Here is an 18,133-nt window from a genome sequence, read left to right on the forward strand (position 1 = left end):
AATTGGGAAATATACAGGACAAAAAATGGAAGGACTATTACAAGGAACTGTTAACAGAACAAAGACCACAATTCATTGAAAAAGAAAACAGGCGAAGACGAAGCAGATCCCCACAACAAGAAATAGAAATAACAGATAGGGAAATGAGAATGGCCATAAAAGCAATAAAAAAAAAGAAAGCACCATGACCTGTAGGCATCTCACTTGAGCTTATAAAATATGGATCAAAAAAATTACACCGGATGATACAATAGATATTTCAGAAAGCCATAAATGGAGAACAGCTCCCAAAGGAATGGACGGAGACAAATATGACATATATATTCAAGAAACGAGATTGAAAACGATGCGAAAACTGCAGAGGAATAAGCGTAATATCATTAATAGGAAGATTATATGGGAAGATACTGCGAGAAAAGATAAAGCAAGCGATAAAAGGCAAAATCAGTTAGGATCAGGCAGGCTTCACGGCAGAAAGATCATGCATAGACCACATATACACACTGGAACAACTGTTGGAAAAGAAAAAAAAGCAAAAAATCGAGATATATATTTGGCATTTATGGACCTAAAAAAGGTGTATGACTCTGTACCAAGGTCAGAACTATGTAAGGCAATGTACAAATTAGAAATACAGACGGAACTCATAGAAGCTACAAAAGCTCTGTATAAAGAAAATAAAGTGTCCACTAAAATGGGAACAAGAATCATAGAAGACTTAACCACAACAAAAGGGCTCCTGCAGGGTTGTTCCACATCTCCAACCCTAATCAAAATATATTTAGAGAAAGCCTTGACTACATGGAAAAGAAAATGCGAAGGCATGGGAGCACCGGTACGGAACGAATACCTATATACGTTTAGCTTTGCAGACGATCAAGTAGTGATTGCACAAGACCAAGACGACCTCAGCTATATGATTAAGAAACTAAAAGAAGAATATACCAAAGCTGGCCTATATATTAACCTCGCGAAAATAGAGTACTTATCTACAAGTGAAGAAGGCATAGAAGATCTACAGATTGATGACAACGTAACAATCAAAGGATAGAATAAATTCAAATACTTGGGGTTTATAATCACGAAAAAGGCAACAACAGAGGAAGAAATTACACAAAGATTAGGACAAACAAAATAGCAATCCGATAAATTTACTCAGTATGGTGGGATAGACACCTAAATATAAAGACAAAAACACAGATTTATAAAACATTAGTGCGAAGTATTATGACATATGGGGCTGAAAATTGGATCATAAACAAGAAAAACAGCAGTAAGATAGTAGCAACAGAGATGGAATGTCTGCAAAGATGCTGCAGAGTAACAAGAATGGATAGAAGAAGTGATGATGAAATAAAGCAAACAACATTAATAGAAACAGACATACTAATATATATAGAACTAAAAAGACTAAAGTGGTATGGACATGTAAAAAGAACAAGCAACAGCAGATGGAAAAAGAGAATAACCGAATGGAGCCCCATAGGAAGGAAGAAAAGAGGACGACCCCGAAAATCCTGGAGAAACGAAGAAGACGACGCCATTAGTAAGAGAGGCCTAAACGATGGAGAATGGGACAACAGAGAGAGATGGAAACGGTTAAGCGAGGGAAGGCAGTGAATACTGTAGAATCCCTGAATAAATATATATATATATATATATATATATATATATATATATATGCTAAGAATGATGATAATGATGATGAAGATATATATATACAGAGAGAGAGAGGGAGAGAGAAAAATTTAAGTACAAAATTAAAGAAAGGGTGGTGGTCATACTCTTGTTTAATAAAAATTTAAAACATTATATTATGAAAGGGAAGAGATTTAGTAATTATGTCTTTTGTTTTTGCTACATCTAATTTATTAGTTTTTATTTCAGGTACGTAAACTAGCTGTGGGCCTATCATATATTTATTTAGAAAAATAAATGCCTTATATGGTAAGTACTTTTCTTAGTTCATTACCAAAAAATATTTGTCTATGCACATGTCACCATATTATAATATGTGAACAAACAGTGTTTTAGCAGGATATGTTAAATTAGTTTCAATAGGAGTGGGCGCTTAGGCACATTTCCACTTAACCTAAGAGGTCTATTGTGGCTCATTCCTAAGTTTAAGTTGTCCCTTCAGCCGAGCATCTTTGACAAAGTCTAGTATAACCTTAAATGACACTTCTACAAAGTGTAGGGCTCAATATTTCGAGCCCTACGACTATAGCTGAATTTGCAATTTGCACTTTCTGTCAGTCCGATTTTGTTTATTTTATTCTTTAAGATGACAGTGTCCTGTTTGTGGAGATTGGTGGAGACGTGGAGACGCATTTTGCAATGTATGGTATTTGCCGGTGTTCTCTATTCTTTTTCTTGAACGAACATTAGATGTCGCTTGATATTTTTATTTAAATATCTTAAACCGTCAGTTATGTAAAACTAATTAGGAACTTCCCACTTTTTCAAAATTAAAAAATAATTCTTAAATAATATACAGACACCAATATTTATATCTCTTGATATGTTAATGGGACTTTCTTCTGTTCTTCTGTTATAGAGATATTTCTTCTGTTCATATTAGTGTAGCTTTGTACATTTTAAATGGTGGTGGTAAAATACCTTTTAAATTTATGTTTTGTTGCAATTTATTTTTGGAGACGTCTATTGAGTGGTATAGTTTTTGTTTTGGAAGAATTGATTCGTTTTTCGGTTTTCTTGAAAAAATTATACTTTTGTATCTTGTATATTTATACCTTGTTTTAATGCTATGTATATTATTCTAAAGCTATTTTTTTGTGGTACTTTAATATACTTTACTAGTTTTTTTGGTAATTTATCACAATTGCTGTTTAAAATATCTTTATATTAACGTTTTGATTTTCGCTTACGGGAGAAAAGTACATGTCAAACAAGACACAGGAAGTGTGCAATATAGTATTGGGAAAAACCATAGAGACATATAATACACAATAGACTGATTACTGCAATACAGTCCCACAATTAATTCTACGTATTGCGCTTACGGCAGTAAATAGAACGGAACGCAATTATCGGGATTCGAAGTATATGTCTGAATATAGTAGAAATATATGCCGATGGAGCAGAGGATGGAGAAATACGAAAAAGGATAACGCAGGCAAACAAAGCTTATTTTGCCCTCTCCCATATATTTCGGTCTAAAAGTGTCCACCGAAATACAAAGATGAGAATCTATAAAACTTTAATTCGGCCAATAGCATGTTATGGCAGCGAAGCATGGGTCCTGAAAGAAACATCCAAAAACAAACTCGACACATTCGAAAGAAAAGTACTGAGGAGAATACTAGGACCTGTGAGGGAAAACGGAATCTTCAGAATTCGATATAACAACGAGCTCTATCAACTGTATACGGAAACACCCCTGTCAGACTTCATTAGAATACAAAGATTGCAATGGGCCGGACATGTGATACGAATGGGAGAGGATAGGCTACCAAAACGAGCACTGAACGCCAGAATGCAGGGAAAGAGACCAGTTGGAAAGCCAAGAAAGCGCTGGGAAGACACAGTAAGCAGCGACGCACAAGCACTTTTAGGAGTCCGTGTATGGAGAAGAGCAGCCACAGACAGACAAGGGTGGAGGCAAAAAATAAAGGAGGCCAAGGCTCATTTTGGACTGTAGTGCCGTAGAAGAAGAAGAAGAAGTATATGTCTGAAAAAAATTGAATTCTCTTGGGTGTTAAATAACCAAGAAGTGTATTTAATCACAGATTTAATAAATGTTCTGACAATAAGTGTTTATACAGCGAAATTAAGACACAACAGATGAATCAACAGCTGAATCAGCAAATTGCCACAACTACACAATTAAGCAAATACTTTCATTTTATAGTCGTCAATGAAAAACTAAAAATTCCGTCAAAGGAAGAACTGGAATACAATGTAAACATTTAACTTGCATGGTATGGAACAGGAATGATAACACAGCCCAACAAAATGAAAAAATTTGGTGCTTGAGAAATGACGAATTTTAAATATTTTTAATGCTCTGATTTCAAAAGTAACTTCTTTTTCACAGTAGTTTTTTTTGGAATCGATGGTATAATTTAATATACACATCGAAATAATATACACAAAGGCATCTGCAAAATCACAAGACGGACTAACAGTAAATACGATAGATTATTTTATTGTATACCCAAGATTTCAATCCAATATAATAAACGTTCGCATCAGAAGAGGAGCAGATACGAGTTCTGATCACTACTGGATCGAAAGTAGGGTAAGGGCCAGAATTTGAAACGTTTAAAAAGGAAATAGGTCTCAAACATAAATGAGATAACGTAGAAGAATACAAACAAAAATAGAGAATATAAACAAAATATAAACATCAAACTAGAAAACAGACTAAAACATGAAAACATAAATGAAGAGTGGGAAGGCTGCAGAAATATCATAAAAAAAGCAGCTGAAGAATTATTAGTCATGAAAGGTAAACAAAGAAGAACAAGAACGAATGAAAGCATTAACGAAGAATATCAGATTATAATTGAGAGAAAAAAGAGATCATATTTATTGATGCAACAGGGGTACAGAACCCGAAAAGCAGAGGAGGAATATAAACAACTACGCAAGGAAGAAAATAAGATCCACCGCAGAAATAAGAGAGAAACTATCAACAAAGACTTCAAAAACTACAAGATCTAAGTAAGCTAATAGAGACGAGTAAATTTTACCAGAAACTGAATAAAATCGAAAAGGAATTCAAACAAAGGAGTAAAGAAATAAGGCGGGTAATATATTGACAAAACAGCAAGAAAACCTAAGAAGATGGAATTCCTGAATGAGACCGAAAATGTTTTAAATTATATTGATATATTAGATGTTTTTTATAAAGATATTGATTTTAATTATGTGTTCTTCTCCGCTACTCATACGCTTCTTGGTAAAACTCATAAGGACAGCTAAATTATACGATACCTCACGATGTCACGCGTATAACTCAAGACTTTATCTGTTTGCTGGAGTATAAATAAATTGTAAAACTTTTAATTGTACGACGCCAATGACCCTTTGAGGTTGAGGCATAAATAAATTAAAAAAAATTAGCTTTAACCCAAGAATACACATTAGTAGAATCATAATGTACTTCCCCTAATAGCACACGTACGTCCAATGAACGTCCATAGTACGTCCCTCACGGATTTTAAGGACGTCCTTCGAACGACCGCTTTGGTCACAAGGACGTCTTTTTAACGTCCTCTATTAGTCCGCATGTCGCAGTGCCAAACGTCCTATGGACGTCCATTTAACGTCTTGAGCGGAAATACAGGGACGTTAATCGGACCTTAATCGAACGTTCATAATACGTCCAGTGAACTTACTTGACGGACTTTTGTGATGTCTCTCGGACGTCTATTTTAGCGCTGAGGATGTAAACTTGACATTATAGCCATTGTATAAAGTACTAAAAGTGGCGGCATCCTGTGCATATTAAAAATGTGTTTTGGGAAATAAAACGTAAATATTTAAAGAAACTTACATTTATCATAACATTTATTTATATTTATTTATTATTAACAAACGGGACAAATCCACTCTCAAAATTATACAAAAATGCAACATTAGAGAAATATAAAATAATTTTGAGTAATAAAACATAAATGTTTAAAGGAACTTACATTTATTATCACATTTATTTATATTTATTTATTAATAACAAATGGAACAAATTCGCTGTCAAAATTATACAAAAATGCAACATTATAGAAGTATACACAAAATTACAGATAAAAATAAAATTACTTGAATAAAATAAATAAGTACACATTTATAAAAAGTATACATATTTTGCATTTTAGTGCTTCAAACAGTACCTAAAGCTATAGAACTTGCAGACCATACCTATATTTGAACCATAATTAGTTCTGCGGTAAGGAACATTGAAATGTGAATTCTGACGCTGTGAATGGAAAGAAATATGAAAATAAACTAGCTGAAGCAATTTAGGAGATTGGTTATTTTATGAACAAGCTTAAAAATTAAGATTGAAAGGTACTTCTGGTAAGAGAATCCAGATTCAAGAAATTGATCATAAGAATATGGTCTACACAATTTACAAGAACAGTAGATGCTTGTATATAAGTCAGTATAAATCTAACCGACATAAAAAATGTTTTTAATTAGTAGAAGTTGAATGACCAGACAGGAAACCATGCTGAGCAGTATGAAGCTGATTCTTTAGATTTTTTGCCAAAAAATGAGTCAGTTAAGCCTCGAAAATTTTAGGAATAGCAGAAAGAATTATAATGAAACGATAATTAAAAATCAATGATTAAAGGATGAAATCAATAAATAAATTGTGATGGAAAGTGACCCTCAGTCAGAGATTTATTAAAAATAAGCCATAGAAGCCTACATAAAAAGAATGCAAAATTCCTTAAAAATAAGTTAGATATTCCGTCTGGACTAAGCCCTTTATTGGTATTAAGACACTGTAAGCATGCTAAAATGTCACAAATTTTAATAGTCAAAGAGTGAATATGGCTGTGACTGATATAGAGTCTTTGACTAACTTTGACTGATTTCCCTTACAATTGTGTGGTCAGAAATTAAAAGCAGACAAGCCAATTTTTGAGTTTTAAAGTTAAAATCATAAGTATGAAAAAGATCAATACTTAATAAGGAAATATGTCTGTTTATTTTAGGTATTTATTTTTAATAAATAAAAATGTCTCAAAAATTGACTGTCTCTTTCTGTCCACCAACCGTACAATTTAACCATTACAAAATTATTTATATTTGCTTATGCAATATGCAAATTAAATTCTATATTTTTATTTCAGCATCTGCCCTCTCTTTAGATCTGTTCAGATATTTCATTATCAAGTTTTAATTTACTTCCCCATGGCAGCGTTGGTTTTGGAGTTTTCCAAGCAGCATCTGAAAACAAAATTAATGTACATTCAAAAATTGGACAAACTAATTTTATATATAGTTCATTATACTTTGCTTATTGTGAATAAAAAATCATCATTCAAAACGAAAAATTAAACATATAAATTTCAAGTGCTGTGTTTTTAACGAATCTCGCCTGAACTAGAAAAATACCAACCCAATCATTGGTATTTATTTCCAATGACCAAATCAGCAGTAATTACACTTTGACACTTAAAAAACATAAATAACAGTGTTTAAATAAAATATACGGCCAAAAACAAACCTTCATCTCATATCTCTAAATAATATAAATTACATATAAGACACAGTTAACTATATGCTTCATCGGCAGTATATGACCACTTAAGCGATAGTGTAAATTTTGTTAATGTACCTTAAATTGATTTATCTTTACAAGTTACAAAATTTTTAAAATCATAGTTATATGTGTGTCTTCAAAAGCTTTATATTGCTTTTTCCCTAGCCAACTATATTTTCCTTGAATTTTATTGCGGATCAGCTTCTTAAGGCTCCTCCTAACAAATTTGTTTCTGGTCTCCTCACCAATTTTGGAAAGCTCATTATCCTAAAATATAAGTCAACATGTAACAGTAATCTAACTACCCCACAATCTTAATCATCCATGCCTAATTATTTTAGCTTAAACTATCTAATAAGAAAACAGCCTCTGTTATAAAATAAATCAAACATTACTACAAACATAAGTATTACATCAAACTATTAATCCTACAATTTTTGGATATATAAACAAATTACACAAATTAGGATAAAACTGTCTACCAGAACTCTTTTTTAGTGGGATTCCGTCAAAATTTACAAAAATTTCTATAACATTGTTTTTTTTGCGAAGATAAAAACATTTTTTAAATTTAAAACACATGGATATGGATTTAAGTTCTCTGGGTGAAGCAAGAAGGGTTTTAGCATCTGATGGCAAATGGGAAAGATCAGCAACTTCTTTATGAATTTTTAATAAATCACCTAGTATTTTAAAGGACAGAGTCAAGTTGCATAATTTATTAGAAAAATTAAAAACATTTCGGTAAGGTTCTCCAGAATTCTTGTTACAACCATGTTGAGACCCTCCTTCAGTTTCATTGAAAAAGAGCTTTGTAAAGGATCTAAACCAGAATGGTCGTCCACGTGGTTCATTTGGATTATTTTAGTTGCTCAACATGATATTGATAAAAAGTTTTAATCGGAAGTATTGTAATGTGAACTATTTGAACTGAAACTCTCATCAAAATGATCAGTTAGGGATTCCGAAGAAAGGTTGGAAGAAGATGGAATATCGATGTTATTATTATTTTCAACAATATTCTCTACGTTTTTCGTAACCATCCTCTGTTGATGACGCTTAGAAACAAATCGTTTTCTTTTAACCATAACTAATTTTAGGAAGAATTTCACTTACCTTTTTGTAATAAAATAAAAACCAAACTCGGAAGTAACCTAGCAAATGGTACCAAATTCCAAAAAAAATTTCTAATTCACACCATTTGCACTGTATATTGCTTAAATAGAATTTTTTTATTTCTTTTAGGCATTAATAATATTATTGTAATTAAACTATGCTTAAACTAATATTTGTTTAAATAGGTATGACATGACAATGACAATTGATATCATCATTTTGACACACTTTATCTTCGTTCATCTTCGAAAAGATGCCTTCAAGATTCATCTTGTTAATAAAAATTATATTTTTACTTTTAGCAAACTTATATCATTGTGATAACTATAATAATAAAACAATAAATTTGTAACGAATTAGCTAGAAATAAAAGATTTTTACACATTACTTAAAAACAAAAACCTGTTTTGGATATATTAAACTATAAAAATTGTTTTAATCATGATTTAATCTTTTCGCTTTTAATTATTTTATTATCGTAAATATTTTTTTATTCTATTGAAATATTTGCTATTTGATCCCATAATTGGTAAATATCGGAAGTCCAAAAAACGTCCTAGTACGGACGTCCAGGGAACATCCGAGTACGAAAGTCCAGAGAACGTCCATATTTAGTCCACGCGAAGTACGTCCCAAGTACGTCCGTTTAACGTCCTGGGACAATAGGACCAAAACTGGGGGTATATTGGACGTCCAGAGGACGTCGTGTGTTACTAGGGTCCTGATTACGTGTTTTTGTCTTCACGAAAATCACACGCTACCCTTTTTCTAACGGGTACTTTTCAGTAAAGTTGATTTATTGTAATCGATTAAACTATATTTCAATAAAGTCGACCCAAGAACGCAACTCAAAAATATTGGCAATTTAATTTTAAAGTTATTAACTTTAAAATGTATATTATATGTCTGAATTGTCAATACGAATGGCGAAAATAAAATTAAATTATTAGATTTGATCAAATTATCAAGTAACAAAACAAAATTAGTTTAATTTGTATTTTGAAAATTATTTCCAAAGTGGAAATCGAAACGTCAAAGTAAATATAGTTTTACTAACACTGTGGGTAAATCTCCAATAAAAAAGTAAACTATGTATATTAAAGCTATTAGTTGCTGTTTTGATTCAGTTAATATCACAGTATCGCCCGAGTATGTAAATCGTAAATAAGTAATATTACAAATTACAAATATTAATATTAACCCAAAATAAAAGAGATAAAAAAGTTTTATATTTATTTCAGACCAAAATTTTGTTAAAATGATACAATATTTTTACAATGGGTCTCACCAATATATTACCGTCGTTATTGACCTGGCACTTAAACTTAATTTGATATCTGACTTGCCACAGTTAATCAGAGTCCTTTTCACTGGAAAATCGTTCCTAAAAGTATTTGGAAATTAGTAAATCCAAGTAGGACAACAGGATTTAGTAAATAATATTGACGTAAAATTGTCGAAGGTATAAAATTTAAAATTAAGTCATCTTACACTAACATTGTAGTGTAGCGAAATATCTACAGTAATTATTATTTATAATTTATAAAAATGTTACGAGTATCGCTTAAAGTTAAATTAACCCTCATGGCGGTGCGATCGGTTCTGTAAGCGGTCTTATGCCGCTAGACTACTTACGATGCACATACCGCGTCGGTACATGATTTATTTAGTTCTTAGTAAGACGCTGAAGTAATAGGTATTTAACCCTAACTGGTACGGCATCGTCTGACAGACTATTCAATAATTTTAATTTTTTCTTATTGCCATCGTCCTATCTAATCCGTTAGCTGTTGGAGCTTGGCCAGTAGGCGCATTTAAGACAAGTTTCTCTCAGTTCCTAAAAAAATATGGCAAGAAAGCATTCGAAAGAGTTAAGAGCATTTCAAGTCAAGAAAATGTAAACCGTTTATTTGCAACAGATTGAACTGGAAGAGAAATTATCAAAGCAGTCATGAGAAAAAAAAGATTTGCTGTTATTTTACTTGCTATCCGATTTGACAATCCTGAAGACAGGGAGGAACGCAAAAAAGATGATCTAACTGCAGCTTATTTAATTTATATTCAATACTTTAATAGAAAATTATGTATGGAAGTGTATATGGACATGATCAATCTGCCACAATTGATGAAATGCTTGTAAGTTTTCGAAGTAAATGCCGATTTGAAATTTACATGCCTAACAAACCGGCTAAATACGGAGCCAAAATACAGTGTCTTACATATGCACGTAATGGTTGTTTGTATATTGCTTATATTCATAGCGAAAGAGACTCAGATAGATTTGGTATCAGTGACGAGTACAAAAAACTTATAAAGCTTACACAAGCTTTGTTGCGCTTAGCTGAACCACTTTTTGGTAGCAACCGAATTATCACAGCTAATAATTGGTATTATTCTAATAAATTGGTGGATATTTTTCAAAATAAAAATTTAAATCATATGGTCACATTGAAAAAAATAAAGCTGAAATACCTCCATCTTTCTGTTCAACAGAAACAGACCTAAAGGGTCAACAATTTATGAATTTAGGAAGAATGTACCATAATGTCTCATGTGGGAAAAGTGTGAAAGACTTTAATATTTATATCTTCAATACATAATAGACGTTATAGTGATCCCTATACTAACAAACCAGAAACTATTTCTTATTACAATTAGAGTAAGGGAGGTGTATTGGACATTTCTATAGCAAATTCGTACATTCTACATCATAAAATATAAAGAACAGTTAAAATAACCGATCGCCAACCTTCTTTAGAGAATGACACAAGAATAAGACGGATATAAACTTCTCCCACTTCATAAAGCGAGTTTAAATTATTCTTTCTGTGATTCTTAACACTCGTTATCTATGTAAAGCTTATCACACTACGATGGTTTTCCACTAGCTTTTCGTATTACCGTTTATATATTTATTTTATTCTGCCTTTGATGCTGATTTCTCATTATTGGAATAATTTCAACAATTTGTTCACTTTTTAGCAACATTTCTGAGTATTTCATAATTATTGTTTTAAGTATACTGTTCTCTTCGTAATATCTTCCTTTAGCATACAGCCTCCCTTTTTTATATTTTAAAAGTTCTCTGTTATTGAAGCAAGCTCTACGCAATACTTCTTCATTTCTGACTTTGTTTGTCCATGATATACGTTTAGGATGAACAGTGAAACACGCATCACAAGTCAGTTGTTATTTAGCAGACAGCCCACGTAATTGCTTGATTCGTTTTCTATTTACGTATATTTTTGGGTTTGGGTAATTATTTATTTTTATGTTCATGTCTTTGACTTCGTGATGTTTATTTTTAAATTGAAACCTTCATTTTCTAGAGTTCGACCATTTAAGTTTCGTAGGCCTACCTAATATTGTTAATAAATATGCTGTTTACTTTAATATGCTTTCTAGAGTCTGCCATTATCTATGTAAGTTTTCTCTTAAGATAATATTAACAAATATATTTAGAAATTTAAAGCGAAGACAAATTACTAACCTATTTAAAATTACCACTACGATACCACCATCAGGTCTTTGGAAAGCACTTTGTTGAACCAAATTGTCAGCGTCGCACTGAGAAGAATATATTCTAAATGAACCTCTTGTAATAAATTTAGAGAAGTGAGCTAAAGCATAGTATTGCGGTTCCTTGTAAAACTCAGTTATATTTGACGTAACCGGTGAGATTAATGGATCGGATAAAGTTGGACCTCCTTTAGTGTCAAGTACCATGTTCCAGTCTATCCATCCAGTTACCCAGTGGTTGAAGTCCTTAAAACATTATTATACTTAATATACGTATACCACAATCAATTTAGATTTTGTACCACACTAAACTATGTTACGCAAGATAATTTTATGTTTACAATTATTGAAGCGTTTACTTGAAAAACAACACTTGTGCAAAAATTAAAATTTTGCCAAATCAAGAAAAACTGGCCAGCTTAATTTTATTTCAAATCTGACTATTACTAAGATATTTATTGGAAGCAATGTGGATATCAAAATAATTGCACCGGTTCATTTCATATTTTTATTGATATTTAAAAAAAAAATCGGTAGAAACTTGGAATTGGAAAATGAACATATAATATTTTCGTAGAAATAATAAAAAATTCTATGATGTCTTTCGCCACCACTGCTATTGTCATCGCTAAATAGTTCTACGACTGGAGTGCGGCCCTTGGTTTCCACGGATTGTCTTTCTAGATTAAGATAAAAAAATTTATTAAGATGATTCTTTAGATTTCTTGAATTAAATCCATTAGATCGCTAAACTTTGGTTGACCTATTTTATTTTTCGCTTTATTTGGTATCAGAAATATTTGTTTTAGTATTGTTTTTTCAGTAATGGTGTGGAACGCCTATGGGCAGTAATAACTTCGACGTATTAAAACTTGTCCAAGATACTTCTCAGATGTTCGGTACATTATTGCTGGTTCCAATGCAATTTTTTTGTTTTGGATTCTTTAAAAATAAATCCTCAAAATAAAAGTTCTATCCCCAGCAATAACCACTTTAAATGGAGAACTTTTAGACCTTGACTGCCGAATAAGATCATCCCATTATTCTGTAACATCAACTACTTCTTTTTTGCACGAGAAATGAAACTAAAGTCACTATCGCAAGGTAGGTATGAATGTCCTCGTATTGTTTATACGTGTGTTATATCTCTGACGCTAATTTCGGCATCAATAAAAGCAGGTAAAGATGTAGTTTTTGTTCTGACCCGGGCAACCATCAGAAAAAAAACCATCTTACATCCAGATTACCGAGTATATGATCGTTTACATAATCAAATATCATGGTTACTTCATTTTGACCACGTGATAGGTATACATATGGATATCATTGCCTCCGATGTCGTGTACACCAAATACATAGTACCAAATTTGTCTGCTGTCGAAAACTTTATTTGTAGTCAAACTGGGTAGTGAAAGATTTTGCATAAAGTCAAAGGGTAGATATTGCAGATACATTGTTACTATGCTGACAATTATGTTTAATTTTTGGTTTTATATCATAAAATGCCTTTGTTTTAGCGTGATGAAGGTTTCTCAATTAAAGCAGTTCCTTTTTTTTGTTGATTCATCGATATTCGGTAGTTTGAGTTGAGTTTCAATTAATTCACATAATGTACAAGTGTCACATTTGTAAGAAATAGAAAACTAAGAAACCTTCTACTGTGGGTGAAGTTCTTCAAAGGCTCTGTACATATTTTTTACATTTACTCTGATGGTAGATAAATTTTCTTTTTATCCACTTTTATCCGTGTATAATGACTTCGACGGCCTTTGTATAAAGAAATGTGAGCTATTATATTTTCTACATTAGCAGGGTGTGTCTTCTTAGGCCTCTTTGTGTGCTTGACACGGGAAACTTTTAGAGAAGATCCACTCAGTGGTAATCTATTTCCAATTCGACGGATCTGCATTTCAGTAACACCGAAAATACTACGAAGGGCTTTGGCACAAATACTTACATCTAATAAATAAAAGTTACCTTGAATTGTGAAAACAATATAATCAAATATCTGCAATGTAGCCAGATATTGTAACGTCAGTGGACACGTGGTCTGCAATCGTAGACCGGTACTGTTCTATGCTTGACAAAATACTCAACTGAAGTGCCGAACACAAATAAAACCATAAATTAGAATAATACGCCCGTTAGCAACAGCTACTAAGATGCATGCGCATGTAAGAGAAAATGACAGAGATATACAAGTGTTTGAAAACAGGTGGTCTACGATTGTAGACCACGTGCCTAACGGAGGGTTAAGTCAAATTGGCAAAAAATGGACATGTGTTGTTTTTCAAATAAACAATTCAATTATTATTCAGTTTTATATTTCTACCTTTTCGAAAGGATATAAAAATAAGCATATTTACAAAAATTGTAGATGCCTTTATTATATTAGAATTTAATAGGTTAATCGATAAATAAACATATGGACACTAACGTGTGTTTATATGCTCACAAACAAAAATATTGTACATTTTATTTTCGATCTTTATTTTTTTTAAACTCCTCTAATGTATATATCTAAATATTGTTTACTGTGGTATTTTCCGTACCTTACAATTTATTACAGATTAAAGAAAATTAAGATATTACCCTTTCAAGCGAATTTCAGATAATAACAAAAGGCAATAACTTAGCACGATGTGCTTTATCAAACCAAATAATAAATTCTAATGATATTAATATACAGGGTCAGTCATGAGGAACTGTACATACTCGTACCTCGTATGAAGGCCCCTATGGGGAATAACAAATAACCATTAAAAAGTTACTTCTTCCATTTTCTAATAATATACAGGGTGAGTTGTTTTGACTGAAATGTCTATTCTTCATATCTTTTGATCGGTAACTTTGATGTGTCTCATATTTTGGTTAAACGTTACACTATCATCTAATCAAGTGATTTATTCAAACTAGAAAAAATCAGGTCCGGCTTTAAAAAATTATTCCGTTTTGTTTATAAAAAAAATTCACGCTGTATACGGTTTTTCAAAACTCTAAGAAGACTTTTACAAATTAGACAAATAGGCAATTAAAATGACATATTTTTTTACACGGTTACTTAATTTTTAATTAAAAAAAAATAAATTTCACTATGAATTAAAAGTTTAGCAAAAAATGCTAAATACATAAAAACTTTTCCTACAAAAACTAATTTTTTTTAACAAATATTTCATTTAACATATAACATATAACAAACAATCCTGAGCTGACTCAAACTAAAAAAAAATAGGACCGGTTTAAAAAAATTTGTTTGTTTTGTTCATAGAAGCAATTTCACCCTGTATACGGTTCTTGAAAACTCCAATAAAAATTTCATAAATTGGATAAATAGGCAATTAAAACGGCATATTACTCTTTTTCCTCGCACGTTTACTTAATTTTTAATTAAAAATTTAAATTAAACTATGAATTATTAAAAGTTGAGCAAAGTGAACCATAGATGTAAAAAATGTAACTTTTCTTGCCAAATTATTTTTTTTTTTAAAACTTTTAGTTTAACATTTAACAAACCAACCGGAACAGATTTTTTCCAATTTAATTTGTTCAAATTTAAAAAAAATCAGGTCCGGTTTAAAAAAATTTGTTCATAGAAAAAATTTCACCTTGTATACGGTTTTTAAAAACTCTGATAAGAATTTTATAAATTAGACAAATAGGCAAACATAATGACATATTAATTTTTTTTTCCACGCGATTAGTAAATTTTTAATAAAAAAAAAATAAAATTTTACTATGAATTAAAAGTTTGACAAAATGAACCACAGATTGAATACGGGTTATTTTAAATGTTAATCTTACGTTTCGATAACTCAAAAAGCTAATTTTAACTGAGCTTTTTTTTTTAAATGTATTCTGAGACTTCAATGAAACGAAAATAACGATTAATTACTAAAAAAATGTTATACAGGACGATGTTTTAGTAATATTCAAAACAACTTCTTAAATTCTGGAAATTGACAAAAGTGCTGTGTAATGTTTTAAATGTAAAGCACAAGCTTTGTTGTATTAGTATTAATAAATTAAACAGAGTTTTAAAAATAATTCATGTTTAAATCTGTGTTTCAGTTTGCCAAACTTTTAATTCATAGTAAAATTTGATTAAAAATTAAGTTTGATCAAATTAAAGGCAGATATCGAGCACAGTTTATTAATTAAATCTTGCCCAAGTACTTTAGCTTCCTAGAGCATCTTCACGGGCATTTCGTCAAATTTAGGCTACCCAACAAACATGGAATGTTATAAACATAAAATTATATTTATATTACTCTCTCTCTTTTGATGCCAATCATAATGTACCTTCGCCTATTTTTTAAAAAAATTTAAACTGTTTGTCCTTGTGTAGTGTAGTGTAAGTAATGTACAATTTTATATTTATAACATTACATGTTTGTTGGATAGGCCAAAATTGAAGAAGTGTCCCTGACGATGCTCTAGGAAGCGAAAGTACTTGGGCAAGATTTAATTAATAAACTGTGCTCGATATCTGCCTTTTATTTGATCAAAGTTCATTTATTCGAGCATTCAACCTTATATCAATCTAAAAATTAAGTAACTGTGGGTAAAACAATAAATATGGTATTTTATGACTGCATCTCTAAATGACCAATAAGTAGGTCACGTGGTCATAATTCCGGCTCATTAGATAAAGATGCATGGACTGCTTTGCGTCAGTTTTACTGTGGGAACATCATGTATTGCAGCAGTAAGTCTATCTTGTATTATATGTCTATGGATACATTGTGTTTATTGCATAGACATATAGAAGATAGACTGACCTCATATCTGTCTTAAGGGCCGGGTTTATCGACCATGTCGCGAAATGGCAAAATATAAAGAAAACTCAAGCTTTACCAACAAATGAATTACCAAACTAGACTTATACTGGTTTTTGTAAATAGATCGATTTCATAAAACAAGTTTACACAAGTTTAGCGATTCTCCAAAAATTACTTATTTGTCATGAAAGCTAAATTAAATACACCATACTAAAATCACAATCAAGATGCACTAGAAATAAACAAACCAAGACACTTACGAGGAACTCGTAAGTGTCTTGGTTACGAGGAACTCTCCCGAATCATGATTTACAATGTATAAACTTTGTAAATCATGATTTGGAATTTATACAATATATGTACATTGTATACATTCCAGCCTGGACCGGCTGGAAACTGGATTACCACAAGCATGACTGGAGCAGTTTAAATTGTTGTGCTACTGCAATGGGGAAGGTAACGGGAAAACCACCCCATTATGTTTTCCACAAAGAAAATGGCCCTCAGTCCGGGGCACCCCTTAAATGGGGAGAGTGTGCGAAGAATCCCCCCGTCACCTACCCAAGAAAGTGCACAGAGAATACAAATAGACGACCGAATAGTACGCATTGCTACCTTGCAATAGTACCTGGAACGTACCCAGCTTATTTATGTCCGGGAAACTGGCAAACACTGAATCCGAGATGGTACGACTAAAAATAGACATCTTGGGGATGAGTGAACTAAGATGGCCTGGATCAGGAGTGCAAAAAACAAAACATGGATACATATACTATTCAAGTGGAACTGACCCAGAACATCAATATGGAACTGCTATATTAATGTCGAACAAAATTGCTCATTCAGTCATAGACTTCATCCCTCTAAATGATAGAGTAGCAATCTTGAAATTACAAACAACTCACAGAAAACTAAATATTATTCAGGTCTATGCACCATCAAGTGACAAGTCAGACAAAGAAATCCAAAAATTTTATAACAACATAGATGAAATAATAAGACTGAAAAAAAGAAGTAAGATAACGATGATCATGGGTGACTTTAACGCTAAAATTGGTCGCGCTGCTGAAGGGGACCACATAGGAGCATACGGTCTAGGTACCAGAAATAATAGAGGAAATAGACTTGTACAATTCTGCATCGAAAACAATCCATTCATAGCCAATACATTCTTCAAACAACATCATAGAAGACTATACACATGGAAATCACCTGCAGACAGAAAAGAAAGAATTGTTAGAAATCAAATTGACTTCATTTTACTCAATAACACCTTTAAGAAGTACATACAATCTACGAAATCATACCCTGGAGCTGATATACATAGCGATCACAATCCAGTTATAATGGATTTTAGATTAAAAAGATTTCTCAAAGTCAATAAAAAAACAGTGACAAGAAAAATAGACATCTCACAACTGACGAACCCTGAACAAAAAAAAAGGAATAAGTATCAAGCTTGAGAAAGAAATAAAAACGATCG

At 31.7% G+C, this 18,133-nt stretch overlaps 1 protein-coding gene across 1 annotated transcript in view; it reads right to left on the reverse strand.

Moving 5' to 3' along the window:
* Nucleotides 1-9,580: 9,580 nt before the first annotated feature.
* Nucleotides 9,581-18,133, reverse strand: part of LOC140442733 (putative glucosylceramidase 4) — a 78,367-nt gene continuing 69,814 nt past the window's right edge. The window contains exons 8-9 of the mRNA XM_072533714.1: nt 11,844-12,118; nt 9,581-9,737 (exon numbers count right to left, since the gene is read on the reverse strand). Coding sequence (XP_072389815.1) covers nt 9,638-9,737; nt 11,844-12,118 — 375 coding nt within the window. The 3' untranslated portion in view covers nt 9,581-9,637. The remainder of the gene's footprint in view (nt 9,738-11,843; nt 12,119-18,133) is intronic.

This window comes from Diabrotica undecimpunctata, chromosome 6, assembly GCF_040954645.1.
Source record: "Diabrotica undecimpunctata isolate CICGRU chromosome 6, icDiaUnde3, whole genome shotgun sequence".
Taxonomy (NCBI): Eukaryota; Metazoa; Arthropoda; class Insecta; order Coleoptera; family Chrysomelidae; genus Diabrotica; species Diabrotica undecimpunctata.